At 44.7% G+C, this 23059-nt stretch overlaps 1 protein-coding gene across 6 annotated transcripts in view; it reads right to left on the bottom strand.

The window, feature by feature from the left end:
- Nucleotides 1-23059, bottom strand: part of PAPLA1 (Phosphatidic Acid Phospholipase A1) — an 88508-nt gene that overhangs the window by 27890 nt on the left and 37559 nt on the right. For 3 of the 6 annotated variants that reach the window (XM_084605077.1, XM_084605860.1, XM_084607961.1), the window contains exon 4: nucleotides 8647-8746. The exons of 2 other annotated variants lie outside the window; for them this stretch is intronic. In XM_084605077.1, coding sequence (XP_084461203.1) covers nucleotides 8647-8746 — 100 coding nt within the window. The remainder of the gene's footprint in view (nucleotides 1-8646; nucleotides 8747-23059) is intronic. One more of the 6 variants, XM_084605447.1, reaches the window with a different exon arrangement.

Below are 23059 nucleotides of genomic sequence, written 5' to 3'. Positions count from 1 at the left end.
TTCGCACTACATGTCCTGCCCATGCCCATTTCTTCTTCTTAATTTCCACTAGAATGTCGGTAACTTGAGTTATTTCACTGACCCACTCTGCACGCTTCCTATCTCTTAATGTTACCCCTACCATATTTCGTTCCATAGCCCTCTAGGTTGTCCTCAACTTAAGTAGAACTCTCTTGGTTAGCCTCCACATTTCAGCCCCATAGGTGAGTACGGGTAAGATGCAACTGTTTTATATACTTTCCTCTTGAGTGATACCGGTAAGCTGCTAATCATAATCTGCGAGTGCTTGCCAAATGCGCTCCATCCCAATCTTATTCTTCTTATTTCCTTTTTATGGTCCGGATCTGCGGTTACTACCTGTCCTAAGTAGATATATTTGCCTGCTACTTCCAGTACTTCGCTACCTAATGTAAACTGCTGTTCCTTCCCGAGGCTGTTGAAGATTACCTTAGTCTTCTGCATATTGATTTTCAAGCCTACCTTTCTACCTTTCCTGTCTAGGTCATCAATCATTATTTGCAGTTCATCCCCCGAGTTGCTTAGCAAGGCAATGTCATCAGCAAATCGCAGATTACTGAGGTATTCTCCATCTACCCTTATCCCTAACTGCTCCCATTCCAAGTCTCTGAATACATCCTCTAAGCAAGCTGTGAGTAGTACTGGGGAGATTGTATCTCCTTGCCTAACACCTTTCTTTATGAAGGAAAGAAGCCAACAGTCGGCGAGGCCAAGGAAAGCATTGGGGATTACGTTTTATGTCTTTTTTTTAATTTTTTTTACTTTGATAATCACAGAAATGAGTAATGTAATCTGCTTAGGGGAAAGATAATTAAACACAAAGTAGAAGAAAAAACAATGTGCCGATGGTGGGGAGCGAACCCACGACCTCCGAATATCGCGTCCGGTGCTCTTCCAACTGAGCTACATCGGCCACTGTCCCCCCTGCTACTTTCTCGGGTATTAATGTTGTCTGTATATGAACCTTGAGAGTGTTCACCAGCGCCACCCTCAACCATAGCGGCGGACGTGGACCGTCCTGTGTTACCGCCAGCGTCACGTAGAACATGATCAAGAGCGAGGGCGAAAGCTGTGCTAGAACCCTCTTACGCTACCTATGGCTTCAAGACTGCCAGAACCGAGACCCCCGTAAGCTACAAGCAGACAAATGAAGGGGAAATGAGGGTGCTCGTTATAATACATGAAGGAAAGAAGCCAAGAGTCGGCGAGGCCAAGGAAAGCATTGGGGATTACGTTTTAAGTCTTTTTTTAAATTTTTTTACTTGGATAATCACAGAAATGAGTAATGTAATCTGCTTAGGGGGAAAGATATTTAAACACAAAGTAGAAGAAAAAACAACGTGCCGATGGTGGGGTGGGGCTTCTTTCCTTCATGTATTATAACGAGCACCCTCATTTCCCCTTCATTTACCTTTCTTTATGGGAATTTTGTTACTTTCTTTATGCAGAACTATGGTTGCTGTGCAGCCACTATATATATCTTCCAGCACTTTCACATACGGCTCGTCAACCCCGATTTTGCAATGCCTGCATCACCGCCGAGGTTTCAACTGAGTCAAATGCTTTTTCGTAATCAATGAATGCTATGTATAAGGGCTGGTTATATTCCGAGAATTTTTCTATCACCTCACTGATGGTATGGATATTCTCGATAGTAGACTACCGTTTCCGAAAACCTGCTTGATCCTTTGCTTGATTGCAGTCTAAGGTTGTCCTGATTCTATTAGCGATTACCTTAGTAAATAACTTATACGTAACAGACAGTAAGTTGATTGGTCTGTAATTTTTAAGGTTCTTAGAGTCCCCTTTCTTATGAATGAGGATAATGTTTGCATTCATCCATGGTTCCGGTACCGTCGATGACACCAGGCACTGCGTATACAGGGTGGCCAGTTTTTCTAGCACGATATCCCCCCCGTCCTTCAGCAAATCTGTAGTTATCTGATCCTCTCCAGCTGATTTCCCCCTTTTCATAGTTTCTAATGCTTTCTTGACCTCGTCCTTCGTCACAGATGGAATGTCTGACTGTTTTTCCCTACCGCCAATCTCATTACGGTCCCGACTACTTTGGCTACTGTAGAGATCTGTATAGAACTCCTCGGCTACTTTGACTATCTTGTCCAAATTCGTGATGATGTTGCCCGCCTTGTCCCTTATCGCATACATCTGGTTTTTGCCTATGCCCAATTTCTTCTTTACCGCTTTATTTTTATATTCATGCATTTTTTTTTTACTTTTTAATGCTTCTTTTTTTGAAAAGGGGGGGGGGGGTCACAGAGAAAGTTTTTTCCACACATCATGTGTAAAGTTAAAACAAAAAATTTGCATGTATTTGATGATTTGGTTTGATTTATGGGGTTTAACATCCCAAAGCGACTGACTATGCGAGACGCCGTAGTGAAGGGCTCCGGAAATTTGGATCACCTGGTGTTCTTTTAATGTGTGCCGCCATAGCACTGCACACAGAGCGCCTTGCTTTTTACCTCCATTCAAAAGCGGCTGCTGTGGCCGAGATGCGATCCCACATCCTTAGGCACTGCAGCCAAGCGCCCTAACCACTACACCACGGCGGCAGGGGTATGTATTTGACTGACCAACTAAAAAGCTGCACTTTAGTATAAGTTATAGCAGAGCCATGCAGTTACTTCATTCAATAAAATGTTTTTTGCAAACTTTTCAGTCACCTGTTCCATTCCAGAGTCCCAAAGTTGCCGAAATAAGCAACAAACAATACTGCATGTCCAAAAACAGTGAGAGCACAAAGGACAGCATTGGGACGGCATGCATAATATACCAGATAATACAAAGAAGAATGATCGTAAGACATTATATTCAACTCCGCAGAAAAGGTCTCCCTTATGCGTTACACAGTGGTAACCATCGTGCGAGTGTTTGCGTGTTTGTGTTTTTCTTAAAGGGGGGAGGATTCAACTTTTTGATGCTGCGTGTGGGCTGGCCTGCTGAAAAACATAGCCGTGGGGAGGGGGGGGGTGATGTAACGAAACTGGAAGTCGTGCACTGGAGACTGTTTCACATTACTGCATCAAACATCAAAAGGGCAGGCAGCCTGGTTGTAGCATGGTCACAGGAAACCTTTTTTGTTTAACTTTACATATGATGCGTGGAAAAAATTTCTCGGCGACCCCCCCCCCTCCCCCGCCCCCCCAAAAAGCATTAGAAAGTAAAAAAAAAAAAAAAAATGCATGGATATAAAAATAAACCACCACAATGAAGATAATTAAGGCTGCACAAAATATGCTATGCCGTCTCTTAGGTGTTAAAATCTGAAAAAGTTAGCACTAAAAAGAGATACTTAAAAATATGCAGACCATATTTTCAAAAGCGAGAAAAGGGGCACACACATTTTTGTACATTCTTAAATTTTACCATTTCTCAACTTTATATGTATGCTTTTCAAGTTCTTTGTAAATTTTATCTTGAAAAGTCTGAACAAAAGGATTTCTTTGTTGCGAAGTTTGAGGCAAATAATCTTCATGTATATAAAAAACTGCTTTAAAGGAGTATAGACACCATTTTTTGAAGCGTCGGGAGGAATACGATTGCTTTCCTGGTTATACAGAGATGCTCCCCAAGCAATCCCAACCTCGCACGTTTCTGCGAAGATATTTTAAATTGATTTTAAAAACAAGCCAGGCAAGTACTCCGTTTTTCAAAACCCATTGGCATCGACATCTCTGTGACGAAAACGTGTACATAGGTAAACAACATGACGTAATCAAACAACTGTGACGTGGAGTCGGCAAAGCAAAGAGCAGTGATGACACATGGCCGGACTCTAACAGCGCCGCCGCCGCTTCTGGCTGTGCCCTGAGAAAGAACTACGCTTCTGCTGGCTTTACTCGACGGCTTCTTCGTTGGTGCATGTTACAATTACCTCACCGGTGTACGTATGGAGACTGCCTGCTAAACTCAGGCCCCAACAGCATGCCTGCACAAGTGCAGGGCTTACGGCAAGGTGCCTGTCGATGGCGCACTGGGAACATACTGCGCCGCTCCCCGCCTACCCTAGACGTCGCTAGCCCTAGCTGGTTTCACATCGAAGCGCCAGCGAAAGCCGCTTCAGAACGGGCTAACGCTGTAATAAACGTCGGAGTTAAGTGCCACTTTACTGGCAAGTCCATCTCTTAAAATATTTTCTTGCTTTGCGCGATGCCTTCAGCAGCGGAGCTACAGACATCAGGTGCGTCGCACTGGGCAGTAGCTGTAGGAAAAAAAAAAGTTCGCTTGTATCACTGTAATTTCTACCAGGACCTCTGTATTGGCCGAACAATCCTCGCAATTTAGTCATGACTGATAGTCCTTTGTACAAATAGTTATGTAAGCGAATGAACAGTGATCCGCGATAGCTATAGATTACCGATAGCGGATGCTATGAGGCAGCTATGACTTGGGAGCCGAACGCGGCGACCACGGCTTTACGCACCCAGATTGCATTGACTGCGCCAGATGGCGCCACATGCTTGGACGGCAGCACGCAGGCCTGCCTCGTCGGGACCAATCAGCAAGTGAACAGGCATGAGCACGGGAGCCATCGGGAGAGCTTACGGGTTACGGTGGCTGATCGCGTCATTACTAAAAAATTTTTTTTAGAACAGCTTGGCTCACAGCGCTGGCCAACCGGACTGATAAAGCAGCATCTTCACGGTTCCTTTGTTCAACGTTCTTACCAGTTGAGATTTCCTGCGCGTCAACCCACCAAGCTTTCGTGGCTGCTGCTGATTCCTGCTTCGTCGCTTGAGTCGCAGGCGAGCGAGTCGGGATTAAAGTGCCCGGCAATGTTAGTAACATCCACGCTATTGGGTGAAACAACGTCGCAGTACTAATTACGCTACGCTGAAGCGCTGCTCGACGACGATATTTTCTTGCACGTGCGACAGCAAACAGACAAAAAACGCGACCCGAATGCGTCATCAGATTTTGTGTTTACGCGATCACCAACCTTGCCAGTAGGGGGCGCTCGTGTGGCGTTCTCGTATCTTTGACGTCATCGCGCGCTCGTGTCCGGAAAGAGCGAAACCGAAACTGGCCCTGATAAATGCACTGATAATAAATTAATTGATCTGTGCTGGGGCTTTTTGGGTCGCAGTTCCTCTGTTTTGGGCCACTGTGGATCGATTAAAGCAAAAATACCGGAACAGAAAATGTACGTGTCTATACTCCTTTAAAGCATTTATATTATGGTCCCAAAACTGGAGCACCATGAAGCATAGAGCGACATTCGGTGCAGCATAGCAAGTAAAATTGCATTTAAGTGGTACTGTATAATATCAGAACTCTCGTTTTTAATGTGAAAGTATCAAGAGCTAGCAACGAGGTCACTGGCCATGAGCGACATCACAATATGTCACACTGAATAAGATGTCATGAAAGTCATTAAAATATGACACACAATGCAAATTAAAAGTTGCCATTATGTCTCAAACGAATTAACTTTGCACAGTAACTGATCTCGCTTAAAAAAAATATGAGGAATTTCAGGTTTGAAAAGGAGTTTTAACCCACGACCATAGAGCCAGGCATACTACTGATTAGGACCCACAAGACACATCTGTACTGCTTGGGAACATGCAGCAATCTTGTAGTCTCTGTCAAAACTGTAGAGCCCAGGGGGTCTGCTTCTGGGTCTTGTAATGCGTTTCCAGTGTTCTGAATCTCTTGATGGTAAGATGATTTTTTGTCCTCTTCAATGGGAATCCATCCACTAATGCTAAATCAGCGCCATTACACAGTTCAGAAGCAGAGCCCCCAGGCTCTACACTTTTGGCTGTACATGTTACAGAAAATAAGTAACCGATTACAATTACTCAGGGACGTGCCAATAACATTGTCACATTACGCGGTGCATACTCATAAGGAAAGAAGAAGAAGACTCTCGTGAGTTTGAGAGAAGACGACGTTCAACAGCGTCGGCTGGTGCCTGCAGAAAACGTCTGTTTGCAAGCATTGTCTTCCGTGTCCGCCCTCTGCTACAAGCTGAACTACCCCCTAACACCTTGGTCGAGGTGCGGGGTAGTTCATATTGGAAAAAGTGATATTAAAAATTTTTCAAAGATGCAAATAGAGCCAAACTTTTCAAATTCACTGCAGCTGTTTTGTGGGCCTAGTGTGCGCAAAGCACTTGACGAAATGCACACATTTTTTAATTTAATTTTTTAATTTTTTCTGGTTCCTTGAAGGCCAACTTAATGAGAGCATATTTCGGAGCATTATGACTGCTCCATTCTTTCCTGCACAAAAAACTAATATACAGATAAAATTGATGTATGCAATTCTGAAATAAGAACAATGTTTGGAAATATTTTTTTCACTGATCAGATATTCTCCCACATTCAAATATTTCAATAATGTCTAGCCCGGTTATAGCGTAGCCACTTGACTATTTCGCAATAGTGATTATAACAAAGAAAGTTCCCATTCTCATTTCTGCATTTTTGATACAATTTGGGTCCAGTTTTAACCAAGTAATTAAACGTACATCAGCAGATATAGCGAAATGATTTTGTACCAGATGAAAAATAATGTATCAATTAGGAAATTTTTATGCTTTCAGGCAAATTTTTGCGTAAAAATAAGGACAAAATTTGGCTGACGACTGCATTCACGGCGTCGTCTGCAATCCTGCAAAATGAAAGGTTGCTTCACTGCATCACTTGGCTAGCAGTCTTTGTGATGCGGTATCCCACTGTGCCGTCGAGCCAGTTGCGCGGAAGGTAGAAAAAGTACGAAAATAAAAGGCAATTTTGGGGTGAGGAGCAGCGGTTGGCTCGGCGAATCGCGGCTCTTGAATTTCTCTCTGTTTTGGGCCCAGGAGAAAGAGAGTAAGGAAGAAATCGTTGCGGAAGTGAGAGAGAAAGAAGTGAGAGTGTTTCCTCCGCTTTCGTGGATCTTTGTATGCACCTCTCTCGTTGACGTCATTACGCCTTCCTGCCTTGTTTCGCTTATTACCTCTGTTTTCTCGTGACCCCCGACTTGGCCTGGACAATTTTTAGACAACAAACCAACTCAGTTATCCCTTTTCTTGGACCTGACCCTTCAATTTCTCTGCAATGTTGAGTCTGCAAGCTAAAGCACCTCAACGGAAAATAGAAAAGTGTTATCTTTGAAGATGAAGTGCGCTATTCTGGACGATGGGCGCTGAAACATGAAGGAAAGTGATATTGCACAGTCCACACTCTCAATAATAATCAAGAACGGAAGCATAATCAATGCTGTTCTCAACGACGACGTTGGCAGCAGGGACCAAAAGAGGATCCGGTATGCCACGCATGCCATTGTAGAAGCCACATTTTGCAGGTGGTTCCTGGATGCCCGATCAAAGAACATCCCGCTCAATGGACCCAACATGCTGGTGAAGGCTAAAGACTTGTGCTTCGCTTTCGGTCACGATGACTTCCAGCCAGGAAATGGGTGGCTCCAGAGATTCAAGGAGAGGCACAATATTACGTGTAAAAACATTGTCAGAGAGGCCGCTTACGTTGACGAGGGATCACTCCAACAGTGGATGGCCAAGCATTGCGATCAGATTCTTGCGTATTCCGAAAAGGACATCTAAAACGCAGACGCAACAAGTTTGTTCTGGTTGCAGCAATGTCAACCGCGGACTTCTAGCAACTTCGTCAATCGTGAACTCCTCCGTGGCAACAAGTTCGGCGGCGGCGATGAGCAGCAAAAATGAAGCCCATGTGAGACAGACCTGGTTGCACAAGGTCCAACTCTCTTGTGGACTCCCATGTCGTGGCACTGTCGTGGCGGCACCATCAGCTGTTGCAGTGATGTCAACCTCTGCCGCGGTTGACATGACTGCAACAGCTGATGGTGCCTCCACGAAATAGTGGATATAGCGAAGTGGTTTCCAATTCCCACCGACTGGGCTAGACTGTATTTGCACACCCCTACAATTACTCAATTTGAAATGTAATTACAGCCTCAGAAAAGGAACTGAATAATTACAGGACAGTGATCGATTACTTCTTGTTACTTTTCTCAGAACTTTATTAAAATAGCATGCTTGCTTTTTTTCTTTGACGTCGTTTTTCAAAGTTATCGCTCACTTTGCAAATTTTTCCTCGTGAAGACATGAGCCACTACACTCATAACTCTGCCAATGTAAGTGCAAGAGGTTAGGGTGATGTTATTTACAAAATATTTGAAGGTGGGCTGGACTGGAATGAATTTTGCATATTACTACAACTCCATCACCGGCATCACACAGTAAGGCATCCTACCTGATGCTGTTTTCCTCCTGTTTTATTATTCTCAGCAAGGAGCTACAGCACGTACAGCAGTGCCTAACAACTCGCAAAAAGTGGCTTGCAACAAGAATAAACCATTTTCATCCTCCAGAAAAAAGGGCCTTATTAGAATCTGTTAGACAATGCCATTTCCCTCCTCTGAGAGACAGTAAAACTGATGAAATTGGTGTTCCTTTTAAAAGATACAGCTCATAACAATTTCTGGATCCCCTCATTCGAAAGATTCATTATTACTCACCCAGATGATGGGGTTGAGAGGCCTCCTTCGAGAACACTCTACCAGCGAACAAGGCCGCAAAACACTAGCTGCCATGTTACAGGCAAGAAGACATCATGCACCATGAAAAGGAAACACTTGCCTGTTTCTTGGAGAGGTCCTTCATGTAGGACAGCAGTTTCTTACGTGGTCCCATGGGTAGCCCCATTTCTCTGAGGTCCCCTTCAGAGCACATTTTCTTGCATGCATGGACAATGAGAAAGAGCAAATGTTGCACACGGACATGCTCTGCAGAAAACAACGCTTATCTGATGGAACCCCGCTCTGCTAGCAACAATTCCTGTGCACGTTTTCCATGCCTTGGGAGCATAGGCTAATCCCACAATGCAACCCTATTCACTATCAAGTTTAGCAGGCGGCAGTTGTGGCCATAACACCATAACGTTGGCCGGTTCCAAACTAAAATCACACAAAAAATGCTACCGTCCCTGCTGCGTGCCGCTCATTTGTCGGACACTTGAGACCCCGTGTGCCCTCTCCCTCTTTTTCTTCCCTCTCTGATGTTGCGTTGTGAGTGCCATGGTTGCCAGTAAAGCTGCAATGATGTCACATGAACAAGCCCTATAGGTGAGATGAGGCCCAACGAAAGCCATACTGAAATAACAACAAGTGATCTGAACCAAGGACTGAGCAAAGACATGTCAACCTGTTCTGTGCCAGGATGTAACAGTGGGGAACCGGCACAGCACTGAGAAGAAATACATCCTCTAGCAAAGTGGGCACAATTAACTAATTACCAGTAATTAGTTTTCATTTGGTTTATGGGGTGTCCCACAGAGAGACACCATGAGAGACACCATGAGAGGCTATGAGAGACACCACAGAGGAGGGCGCTGCAAATTTCAACTGCACACAACGCGCCTTGCTTTTTCAGTTCAGTTCAGTTCAGTCGTTCAGTCGTGTCCGACTCTTCGTGACCCTAAGGGCCATATCACGCCACGCTTTCCGGTCTCTCACTATCTTCCTAACATTATATAACTTCATCTGCAGCGCCTCGAGGATGCCATATAACCATCGCGTTCGCTGCCTACCCCTTCTCCGGGGACCCTCAACCTTTCCCAACATCAAATCTTTCTCCAGCGACTCCTCTCTTCTCATCAGATGACCAAAGTAGCTGAGCTTTAACTATAGTATTTGACCCTCCAATGAGCAGTCAGGGCTTATGGTCGACAATATTGACTGATTTGATCTTCTGGCCGTCCAAGGAACTCTCAAGATTATCCGCCAGCACCACAATTCAAACGCGTCAATTCTTCGGCGGTCAGCCTTCTTCACAGTCCAACTCTCGCATCCATACATCAAAACTGGAAAGACCACAGTAAGAGTTATACGGATCTTGGTTGGCAGTGTAATGTCTCTGCTCTTTACTAGGCGGTCAAGGCTAGCCATGGCTCTCTTTCCCAAAAGCAGGCGTCTCCTAATTTCATGGCTGCAATCTCCTTCCGAGGTAATCTTGGAGCCCAAGATGAGAAAATCTGTCACAGCTTCCACTTCTTGTCCCTTGATGCTCCAGGACTTGATGGGGCAAGACGCCATGATCTTTGTCTTTTTATTGTTCAATTTATGCCCAAACTTCTCACTCTCTTCTTGTACGCACATCAGAAGTCTCTTGAGGTCCACTTCACTTTCTGCCATTAAAGTGGTATCATCCGCATACCTAAGGTTGTTGATACGTTTCCCAGCAATCTTCACTCCAGGTGAAGACTTGTCCAGACCGGCCTTCCTCATGATGCACTCTGCATATAGGTTAAATAGGCAGGGCGACAGTATGCAGCCTTGTCTCACTCCTTTCTCAATCGGAAACCAATCAGTAAGACCATGCCCAGTTTTGACTGTGGCCTCTTGCCCTTCATACAGGTTCCTGAGGAGACAGATGAGGTGATTTGGAACTCCCATCTCTTGGAGAGCTTGCCACAATCTGCTGTGACCTACGCAAACGCTTTCGCATAATCAATAAAGCAGAAGTAGATGGGTTTCTGGAACTCTCTTGCTATTTCCATAATCCAGCGAAGGTTGGCAATCTGGTCTCTAGTTCCTCTGCCCTTGCGAAACCCAGCTTGCACGTCCGGAAGCTCCCGATCCACATACTGCTGCAGCCTACCTTGGAGGATTTTCAACATCACCTTGCTAGCATGCGAAATAAGCACGATCGTGCGGTAGTTAGAACAATCTTTGGCACTGCCTTTCTTTGGAATGGAGATGTAAACTGACCTCTTCCAATCATGTGGCCACCGCAGGGTTGTCCAAATTTGCTGACATAATGTATACAGAACGTTTACAGCGTCATCATGGTTCAGGTTTTGAAGCAACTCGGCTGGAATGCCATCAATTCCGCTAGCTTTGTTCTTAGCAAGGCTGGCTAAGGCCCATTCAACTTCACTCTTCATGATGCCCGGCTCGGATCAGTAATCACAGCTGTCTTATGTTGGGTTTGCACATCCGGGTCCTTCTTGTACAGTTCTTCTGTGTATTCCTGCCACCTCTTCTTTATCTCTGAGGCTTCCGTGAGGTCCCTGCCTCGTTTGTCCTTTATCACGCCCAGCTTAGCACAGAAGCTTCCTTTGATTGTCTTATACAGAGCTCTTGAGTTCCTCAATTGGCTGTTGTCCTCAACTGCTAGGCACTGTATGTTCAGGAAGGCATTCTTATCTCTTCTTGCTATATTATGAAAATCCGCATTGAGAACCTTGTATCTTTCCTTTTCTCCCATAACTTTTGCCATCCTCCTTTCCTCAGCTATTTGCAAAGCCTCTTCAGATAACCAGTTTGCTTTCTTGCATTTCTTTTGCTTTGGAACTACCTTAGTAGCAACTTCTTGTATTATATCACGAACATCAGTCCACATCTCTTCAGGCTCTCTGTTTTCTAGATCTAATTCTTGAAATCGGTTACTCACTTCCACAGCATATTCTGATGGAATTTGATCCAGATCATACTTGAAAGGCCTTCTAGTTTTCTGCGTTTTCCTCAATCGAAGCTTAAATTTGGCAACAAGAAGCTGATGACCGGTGCCACAATCGGCCCCAGGCCTTGTTTTTACTGCTTGTATAGCGCTTCTAAGAATATAATCAATCTGATTCCTGTACAGACCGTCCGGTGAAGTCCATGTGTACAGGCGCCTGTTGTGCTGTTGAAAATGAGTATTCGCTATGGTCAGGTTATTTTCTTGACAAAACTCTACTAGCCTCTGCCCAGCTTCATTTGGCTCACCAAGACCGAACTTGCCTGTAATTCCGGATATTTCTTCACTCCCGACCTTAGCATTCCAGTCTTCAATGAGAAGAAGGACGTCTGATGATGGAGTGCGGTCTAAAAGGCATTGCAGGTCAGCATAAAATCTCTCAACGTCAGCTTCTTCAGCTGTAGTGGTTGGTGCATAGACTTGGATAACTGTTATGTTGAAAGGGTGACCTTGGATTCGAAGTGAAATCATTCGGTCGTTTTTGGGGTTGTACCCTAGCACTGCTTTGCCCATTCTTCTGTTTACTATGAGAGCGACCCTGTTCCTTTTCCTGGATTCGTGCCCACAATAAAAGACATAATGGTCGCCGGAATTAAATTCTCCCATTCCGGTCCACTTGAGCTCACTGATACCCAAGATATCAATGTTCAATCTGTCCATTTCTCGCTTGCCGACATCCAGTTTACCTTGCGTCATAGATCTTACATTCCATGTTGCTATGTGATATATCTCCTTGCAACACCGGACTTTCCGGTCGCTTCCCGACACATCCACAACTGAGCGTCCTTTTGGCTTTAGCCCAGCCGCTTCATTCGTCCTGGAGCCTTGCTTTTTACCTTCATCAAAAAACGGCCTCTACAGCCGCGATTCGCATCCTTGGGCACAGCAGATTACCAGTAATTTATCCAGACCTAAAATCAGTCTTATATTGTGGCTGTGCACGCCACACATGAGCATTAAAATCACAAGGGACCAGTGCTGGCATTCAAGATCACTCAGTTTTTAAAGGAAAATCGCTTTTGCTTCAGAGAAAGCGATGGTGCAAGCACGTGCTCGCTACAAACGCACCTAAGGATAGGTTGCACACAACCTAAAAACAAGCACTGGACATGATATTCTGCTCGGTTCCTACTTTCAATTTCTTTGATGTTGGTGGTTGTTTGCATCCTTTGTGCTCCTCATTTTCCCTACATCTGTAATTGTCACGTAGGCTAAAGTGGGGCGGTTTCTGTGAAGTATGTATGTTTGAGGCTCTGTATTTCAGTCATGCTTTCAGGAGATTTGTTTCATTGCTATCGACAAATAATTGGATCTGGAAGTAGCATATTTACTCAAATTTAAGCCGGCCATAAATGTCATCGGCACCACTTTTTGAACAAGAAAGGCATTCATTCAAACGAATGCTGGTTGTGCTTGCTATGAGCCCAACTAATTCATTTGTTGTCTTCCTCCTCACTGGAGATTTCCTTATCACTCTCTTCTTTCCACAGTGCGTTGTCCTCTCTGCCATCCAGTGGGTTTTAAATATTTGCAGCAGCAGGAAGTTCTGTGACCTAATGAACTTCCACAGCCATGGCTGGCCTGCACAAGGGGTGTTTCCTCTGCCACCGCTGCAAATCATGGCGTTGTGACCCACCGCAGGTGGAACGGCCAATCGCATGCAAAGTGCGTTTTTGTGCACATAAAACGAAGAAAAAAATTGACCAAGCCTGTGGGCTACACATACTTTATGCATTCACTTTGCGTCCTTCATTCTCACCAACTGTGAGGCCCGATGGTAATTTTTGCATACTGGGTGTGATAGAAGATCATGGGCCGTGACCCATCCTCATAGCCTCTGCTTGTGTATCAGTAAGAGCCACAAACCAGGTATAGCTAAATTGCCTGGAATTACTCGGGAATGGGGCACAGAAGAAGTCACATATATGGCCACAGACGCATCCCTTACACAGGCGTGTGCACATTGTTCAGAAAACAGGACTGAACGAAATGCCGATTGCAGCCGCAGTCATCAATTCAGCTTCTTTGTTACAAAATAGCAGCAACATAGGGGTGGGGTAAAGACATTTTGGGACGCTTTCTGCCATCCCATGTATTAGGACCGTAAAGAACACTCTGAACCAATGCACATGCCTCAAAATAGGACGACTGGTTACGATAAACGCGCCATCAAAAGTGCACGAAAAGTGTGATGAGTAATTTTTACAACTCACGCTAACAAAACTTAGCAGTGCGTAACAGAGAAGTGTCCAAAAACGCAAAATATGCTGTCGCTCTGGCACCTTTTGAGATAGTGCATGTTGCTCGTTCCACCAGTAATTGTAACAAGCTTGCAGAATTCAATGCATCACAGTCACTGCGTTCTGATAGAAAATGAACCTGAGACGAAAAGTGCTCATATGATTTGCGCTTCTGCAGCCCTGACATCATGAATGTGCTATCATATCATGCAGGAAGGAAATTAGCCCTTGTACAACATAACAGGGTCATACTATGGCACGTTGCTACTTGGCTGTGTTTGCGGTGCACAATTACAACAAAGAATTGAGTTTCGAGGTGGCAATGTTGCGCACTATAAGAAACAAGAACGTACAGTATATGCTACTATTGCCCAAGCAAACGCTGAACCACGTTTACACATAAAACTGAAACTACACCCCTGAGTATTTCACTCGCTTCCTAAACCAAAAATACGCAGAGAGCAAATAGTATTCATGTTCACTTACATGATTACTGGTTATGATGATTATCATTCACCCAGTCAGAACAATCTTTACTGCAAATCTAGTTGTGCCAGACGAACTAGCTTACATATATTACCATGTATAGTCATACATACAATGTGGACAGAGAGGAAGTGAAAGGATACACATATTGAGTCTGCATTCCCCGTTGCTCACATTCATTTTTCCCCCTGTCAGAGTCTGTTTAAAACGCACACTCCTTGAGAAAGCCGGGCACCGGGGGACGCTGCCACCCAATTTACCGGTGGGTGTCCGGCGGCGGGTTTCGAACTGACCACCTCCCGCAGCCGAGACGGGCGCCCAAACCACTGCAGCCACTTAGTTTGTGCTAAGAGGGATAAGCATATATATACTCAGGTCCAGTTGTGTGAAATTGAAGGACAATTTCCCCTTTTTGTATTTTGCAACAGCCAGCTTTCTGAAGAAAATATCTCATTTGAAATTCACAAAGTGCAGGAATATGTGTTTTTTTTTTTTTTTTCGACACCTTGAACTCGCAAAGGAGCGCTTGGAAACCAAGCACACACTGGCCGCCACCACAGAAGCAAGCGGCCAGTTGGGCAGGTCCGCCGTGCCCCTTGCGGCGAAACATAGCACAACTCAAATAAAAGAGCTCCCACTGTATCTGTGGTGAGTGGACAGGCCGTATGAAAGCATGTGCCACCGCCATTCGAGTCCGACCATGCCACAGCATGGTGACGGCCTCTGTGGGGTCTGCAAAATGCCATTCGAGTTGCAATGTAGTTGAACAGCTGGACCCATTGTTTTCATCCATGCTATTCAGTTGCTGTACCTGAAGATTTGATTAACTTTACACTTCAAGCACAACTTTCCGTTTGAAAGCAGCGGTGTAATTATGTTGCTTAGTTGTTGGCACCGGCACTTTGTGAAACCAAGATCACAGAAAATATGTTGGGCATCCAAACAAATCAGAAATGGTGTAGTCACACTAGCCACAGGTCTAATGAACTGAGCGCTGACTTGCCAAAGCGTACATGAAGCTGTCACAAGAGGCGCTGCATTTATAGTGATGATGATGATGTTGGATTTTAATGGCGCAAGGGCGACTCAGGTCAAAGACAGCCAAACTCAAGGTTAACGGTGTACTGAAGTTTGCATAATGTGATAGTTGTAATGTTTCATGAAGGGATAAAAAACAGTGGTGTATAGGGCCTAAAAATGCATTTGCTCTGTAATATCACTAAAAACAGTGGAGTATAGGGCCTAAAATTCATTTGCGATGAATAATGAGCTGGGAAAAAAAATTTAAGAAAGTATATGTAGATGCTTTAAAAGATCTCATCCGTCCTCTCAAGGAGGAACGGGCTGAGACCCACGTCGATAAAAAATTCCATGTAAAAAACCTACTTCTGATAAAAATTTGAGCACCTGATTTAAAGGAAATATTGGATTGTCACCAATAAAAATGGATGGGTGTGTAGGTATTTGAAGAGTGTACAAGGAGGGAAAATGACGTCTTCTTTCTGGTTCCAGTTGTGTACATATAATTAAAACATGAATGACAGTGAGCCGATCACCACATCTCAAACAGTGCGGTGCAGGAGAGTTAGTTAAAAGATATGTATGCGTTGTGTATGTGTGACCAATTCTGAGTCTACACAGAGCTACTTCTTTAAATCTGTGTTGTTTTTTTGTGGTGTACCTGCCTATGCTTGGCTTTATTGTGTGCAGTTTATTTTCTGTTGTTGTGTCCCATTCCTCTTGCCATTGTTGCCGAATCATGTTTTTTATGTGTGGCTTGAGGTCATGATAAGTTATCTTATCAATGTCTGTCTTATTTCGAAGGGCAGCTGACGCAGCAAGCCTATCAGCTGCCTCGTTACCCGGTATACAGCGGTGGCCTGGCACCCAACACAGTGTAATTTTAATTTCTAGTTTATGGGCAAACATAAGGGAGTAATAAAGAGAGTTCAGGACTGGGTTCTTGTTATGCCATTTCCAAAAGGATAGGGACGTTAAAACACTGAGGGAGTCTGTGTAGATGACCGATGTCTGTATTTTATTTTCTATAATGTGTCTCACAGCTAAAAGGATACCATGGCATTCAGCAGTAAATATATTCAGGGTTTTTGACTGTGAAAACTGTGGTCCATGTGCTGCACAGGAGACTTGAGCAGACTTCGAAGCATCAGTGTAATATTCATCACAAGTGTACTTCTTCTGAAGTGACATGAAGTGCTGCTATATGGCATGTTTGCCCACTTCAAGAAACGACAGGTCACAATTAACAGTGTGCATTTCCCAAGGAGGAATTAAGTTTTTTATGGTAGTTGTATGAAGACTGGTAACTGGAACGTCCAGATGTTCAATATGAGTGGCAACTCTGATTGGGTATAGTGGTGTCAGAGATGGTTTTCTTGAGAAAAGTGCAGTGCTAGTTTTGTCAAGCAGGAGCCGGCGACATGGATGATCTAGTTGGCATAAAACCTTCATAGCATAAGTTATACAAGTAAATTCTCTTCTTCGTTGCAGTGACCATCGGTTCGCCTCGACATAAAGGCTAGCAATTGGGCTAGTTCGAAAAGCACCCATGGCGAGGCGAAGGCCGAGGTGGTGCACGGGATCAAGCAATTTCAGAGCAGAGGATGACGCAGACCCATAGACCATCGAGCCATAGTCAATGCGTGATAGAACTACACTATTCAGAAGGCTCAGAAGGCAGTCACGGTCTGTGCCCCATGAAAGGTGAGAGAGGATGTTTAGCAGATTCATTGGTTTGAGACACTTCAGTCGCAGCTGTTTTATGTGGGCAATGAAGGAAAGTTTTTCATCAAAAACTACGCCAATAAATTTATGTTCCTTTTTAAGGGCTAGGCTCTGACCATTCAATGTAATGTTGGGGTCGGGTCTGACGCCACGCTGCTTAGAGAAAAGTACACAAACACTTTTTTCAGAGTTAAATTTAAACCCATTGTCATCAGCCCACCTGGACAATTTGTTAACACCTAGCTGAATCTGTTGCTCACAGATGGCCAAGTTGAAAGATTTGAAGCTTATCTGGATATCATCAACATATACAGAGCAAGAAATGGTTTTTGGCAACACACTTTTTAAAGAGTTCATTTTGACTATGAAAAGTGTGCAACTGAGAACACCACCTTGAGGGACACCATTTTCCTGTATGTACTGCTTTGAGTATGCATTGCCAACACGAACTTTGAAGGATCGTTCAGACAAGTAACTTCGTATTGTATTCAACATGTTCCCTGTGATACCAAGAGAGGAGAGGTCGCGGATGATACCATAGCGCCAAGTGGTATCATATGCTTTTTCAAGATCGAAAAAGACAGATAAACAATGCTGTTTGTGTGCAAAAGCATCCCTTGCATATGACTCAAATGCAATGAGCTGATCAGCTGTTGACCGCCCAGCTCTAAAACCAGCTTGGTTTTGATGAAGAAGACCATTGTATTCAAGGAAATGTAGAAGGCGGCGATTTACCATTTTTTCAAAAAGCTTGCATAAGCAGCTGGTTAGAGCAATAGGCCAATAACTAGCAGTAAGTGTGGGTTCTTTTCCGGGGTTTAATATTGGGATAATAATCGCTTCCTTCAATGCTTTAGGAAAGCATCCTGTAGCCCATATTTTATTATACAGGCAGAGTAGGGTTTCAAGAGTGTTCACATGCAGATGCCTGAGCATTCCATATGTGATCCTGCCAGGACCTGGTGCTGTGTTACCACATGTGCCTAGTGCAATCTTCAGCTCCTGCATGGTGAAAGGGCTACTGTACCCTCCTGTGCACGGTCTTTTATCACATATAGGCTTCCTTTCCTCAGTTACCTTATGCTGCAAAAAGGAATCTGTATAGTGCGCTGAGCTGAATACATATTCGAAGTGTTGCCCTAGTGTGTCTGCTTGGTGTTCAAGAGAGTCACCACTGGTGCCGACAAGGGGCGTTGGGACTGTGCTATATCCTTTGAGTGCTCTTATGCTGTTGTATACTTTGTGAGCATCAGAATAAGAGTTTACGGAAGAAAGGAATGATGACCAGCTTTCTCGCTTGGAGATGCGTCGAACACGTTTGCCATTTGCCTTTGCACGCTTAAATCCTATTAGGTTTTCAGCCGTGGGGTATCAGCGTAACTTCGACCATGCCTTGTTTTGTGTTTCATGGGCAGTCTTACATTCTGCATTCCACCACGACCTTCGTTTGTTTCGTGGCTTACTTGATGTTTGTGGGATGTGTTTTTCTGCAGCATCTATAATGTGCAGCGTGATCAAGAGTTGAGATTCGTCAACGCCTAAGGCAGTAACTGATGAACAGGGCAGAGCTGAGTGTTCCCTGAACATCTCCCAGTTGGCTGCATATTCTTTAAATTTCCTGGGACTAGATGAAATTACATTTTTATTGCGTGTGTACTTCACAGAGATGGGAAAATGGTCACTTCCATATAGATTGTCAATAACAACCCACTCTGTAGCTGCGAAGAGCATCGGAGAGCCAATGGCTAAATCAATGGCTGTGTACGTATTATGAGCTGAGCTGTAGTATGTTGGCTGTTTTGAGTTGAGTAAACATGATCCTGAGGACAACAAAAATTTTTCAATTAGTGCACCTCGGAGGTCCGTTCTTGTACATCCCCATAATGGTTGGTGGGCATTAAAGTCTCCGACCAGCAGCCATGGTTCTGGGAGTTGGTCAATCAGCTTTTCAAAATTTTTGTTACATAGTCTATGATCTGGCGGAATATACAGCGAACATACCGTAGTTATTTTACTGAATATTAAGGCTTGTATTGCCACTGCCTCTAAGTCTGTGTTAAGTGAGATGTTTCGACAAGCGATTCACTTTTGTGTTACAATGGCAACGCCACCGGAGGGGCGAGTGCTGCCTTGCCTATCTTTCCTGAATACAAGATACTGCTTGAGAAAACTTGTGTCTGTTGGTTTCAGATGCGTTTCTTGCAGACAAACTATGTTTGGTTGGTGTTCGGCGATGATTTCATATACGTCATCCAGATTTTTTAGAAGTCCTCGACAGTTCCAATAAATGATGCCCTCGGTAGCCATTTTGGTAGGTGTGGAAAGAATATAGAGTAGGGTTAAGATTCGCCACCCTTATCAGGTGGCTTAACTGGCGTATGTTTTTTTAATTTGGAGCGGTCCGGCAGGCACCGCCTCTCATTGGCGGACTCCCTAGGCGCCACTGACGCTGTGGAGTCCACGCTAACCTCCATCGCCTCTGGTGAAGGCATGGAGGCAGGAGGTTTTTCCAGAGGAACCAAGTTCCTCTCAGATGTCTTTGGTGTCCCGGAGGTCTGGGAGAAAGTGACCTCCGGGACTGCAAAGATTGGGGCAGCCGGTGGCTGCTTAGTGAGGAGTCGTGGTGGGAGCACGTCAGCAGCATTGCACTGCGTGCCCACCGTTACTAGACGCGGCCTGGCCCCTCTGCGGGCTGCGTCAGCATAGGGAGCGGAGGAAAGCATTCTGTGCTTATTCCGCGCCTCTCCGTATGTTATCTTCTCAGTTACCTTTATATTGATTACTTCCTTTTCGGCCTGAAAAGCTGCACAGGACCGTGAGTATGCAGGGTGGGTGCCCTCACAGTTCACACATTTGTAGTCAGTTCCACTGCATTTATCGGTTGCATGGTCATGTGCGCTGCATTTTGCACATGTAAGGCGTCCTCGACATGTCTGGCTACCATGCCCGTACCGCTGACACTTGAAGCACCTGCGCAGGCTTGGTATGTACGGGCTAACTTTGCATCGAATGAATTCCACATTGATAAATTCAGGAAGTGTGCTCCGGTTGAAGGTGAGAACAATATGCTTCGTTTTTATTCCTTCATTCTTTCGCCTGATTGTTATTCTTCGTACTGCTGTTACACCTTGGTTCTGTAGGCCCTCAAGGAGATCTGATTCTGTTTTGTTTAGGAGGTCTCGCTCAGAAACCACTCCCTGGTAGCTGTTAAGACTGCGGTGGGGTGATACTTGAACATCAAGGTGAGCAAATGTTTTTGTTGTGAGGAGGTTGTCAGACTGACTTTTGTCTGATACCTCTATTAGCAGGTCACCAGATCCTAGTTTTTCGCTTTATAGTTTGCCCCAACGATGGCCTTCAGAGAGTTGGCAATCAGAAAGACTGACAGTTCATTTACTGGTTTAGATTCGGTTATAGAGCTCAAGACAAGGTATTTTGGAAAGTTCTCAGTTGGTGTCGTGATTTTTTGCGTCACTTCGGTGCGACTCCTTTTCGGGGGCCGATCAGGTTTTTTTAAAGGTAGTCTTTCCATGCAGTATGGATAGTTTAAGGGGTCCTAATATATGTCGCCTCTGGTTCACCCCTATACGCAGAGGAAGGTCCCGGAGCCCCTCGCCTGGTGGACAGGCGAGGAGCCCATCGGCCGAGGCTTGACCATGGCCTCGACCGCCACCGTTCAAGGTTTCTTCCCTCCACCTCTCAACCTATCGCCACAGTACGGATTACAGCTTCGGTATGGAGGCTCAGGGTCCGTGGTGGCACCAAGCACCAACACCTAGTCTACACAAGGTGCCCTTGCGGGACGCTGCATGCATAGTAGCACCGATGTCAAAGCCAAATCCTCGAATCTGGGCCAATGCCTGTGTTTCTTATTCGAAATTTCAACATAACCACCGTCTTAGATTCTAGTAAATACGATAGACTGAATCATTCAGGTCCAAATGTTTTGGAAGGGCACGATGTGGAGCGTGGAGGGCATGATGTGGAGCTTGATGTGGATGACATGTCAGGAATAAAGCCCCTTTGTTTTCACACCTCAGCCTGCCTGTGTGTTTCTCGTGGGCCGAGGAATCACCTACAAAATGGCACCCAACGTCGGGCTTTAATTGACCTTTTTCAAGTAGTACACCCCTCTTGCAGCCACCAGGCAAAGTATATTTGACAAGAGGGATTACTGAAAAATTGTGCAGAAATTCATTCAAAATAGTGGGGTGGGCTTATTTTCTAAGCAGTTCAGTACAGGACACACCGTGACACACCCCTTCACACACACACACCCCCTGTTAATCAACCCATGGCAACTGGACGCTGGCGAACCTGGCAGTGTCTTCTCACCTCAGGCGAGCTAGGGGAGGCGGGGACGATACAATATATGCATTCCTAAGGCCTACAAGATGCTAGCACTGCACAATTAGTTTCTCATGGCATCGATGAAGCAAGGAATGTCGTCTCATGAAAAAAACACGTCCTTTAACCTCATCCACCCCCCTAATTTTCTGCCACTCCCTGCTACGCTTTCCTTCCCTTGGAATGCAGTTTGTTACCCTAAGCGACCATCGGTTATCCTCTCTTCGCAATACATGTCCTGCCCATGCCCATTTCTTCTTCTTGATTTCCACTAGAATGTCAGTAACTTGAATTATTTCTCTGACCCACTCTGCACGCTTCCTATCTCCTAACGTTACCGCTACCATTTTTCGTTCCATAACCCTCTGCGTTGTCCTCAACTTAAGCAGAACCTTCTTCGTTAGCCTCCATGTTTCAGCCCCATAGGTGAGTACAGGTAAGATGCAACTGTTGTATACTTTCCTCTTGAGCGATACCGGTAAGTCAAAATCTGCGAGTGCTCGTCAAGTGCGCTCCATCCCAATCTTATTCTTTTTGTTCTTTCCTTTTCATGGTCCGGATCTGCGGTTACTACCTGTCCTAAGTAGACATATTCGCCTACTACTTCCAGTGCTTCGCTACCTAATGTAAACTGCTGTTCCTTCCCGAGGCTGTTGAACATTACCTTAGTCTCCTGCATATTGATTTTTAAGCCTACCTTTCTACTTTTCCTGTCTAGGTCATCAATCATTATTTGCAGTTCATCCCCCGAGTTACTTAGCAAGGCAATGTCATCAGCAAATCGCATATTACTGAGGTATTCTCCATCTACCCTGATCCCTAACTGCTCCCATTCCAAGTCTCTGAATACTTTCTCTAAGCAAGCTGTGAATAGTACTGGGGAGATTGTGTCTCCTTGTCTAACATCTTTCTTTATAGGAATTTTGTTACTTTATGCAGAACTATAGTTGCTGTGCACCCCCTATATATATATCTTCCAGTACTTTCACATACGGCTCGTCTACACCCTGATTTCGCAATGCCTGCATGACCGCCGAGGTTTCTACTGAGTCAAATGCTTTTTCGTAATAAATAAATGCTATGTATAAGGGCTGCTTATATTCCAAGCATTCTTCTATCACCTGCTTGATTGCAGTCTAAGGTTGTCCTGATTCTATTAGCGATTACCTTAGTAAATATCTTATATGCAACAGACAGTAGGCCGATTCAGGTCCTTAGCGTCCCTTTTCTTATGAATTAAGATAACGTTTGCGTTCTTCCATGGCTCCGCTACAGTCGATGACACCGAACACTGCGTACACAGGGTGGCCAGTTTCCGTCCTTCAACAAATCTATAGTTATCTGGTCCTCTCCAGCTGCTTTCCCCCTTCTCATAGTTTCTAATGCTTTCTTAATCCCATCCTTCGTCACTGGCAGAACGTCCAACTGCTTTTCCCTACTGCCAATCTCATTAATGTCCAGACTACTTTGGCTACTGTAGAGATCAATCAGTATAGAACCCCTCGGCTACTTTGACTATCTTGTCCATATTCGTGATGATGTTGCCCACTTCGTCCCTTAGCACATACATCTGATTTTTGCCTGCGCCCAATTTCTTCTTCTTCGGTTTGAGGCTTCCCTCATTCTTTACAGCACGCTCAAATTTCTCCATGCTATACTTCCTTTTGTGATTAGCTTGTGATTATTGATTAGCTTAGTTATCTCTGCCAAC

The sequence above is a fragment of the Amblyomma maculatum genome, chromosome 1 (assembly GCF_055883805.1).
Source record: "Amblyomma maculatum isolate TAMU_Amacu chromosome 1, ASM5588380v1, whole genome shotgun sequence".
In the NCBI taxonomy this organism is placed as follows: Eukaryota; Metazoa; Arthropoda; class Arachnida; order Ixodida; family Ixodidae; genus Amblyomma; species Amblyomma maculatum.
The sequence above is the reverse complement of the archived record's forward strand: the minus strand, read 5'-3'. Positions and strand labels throughout refer to the sequence as shown.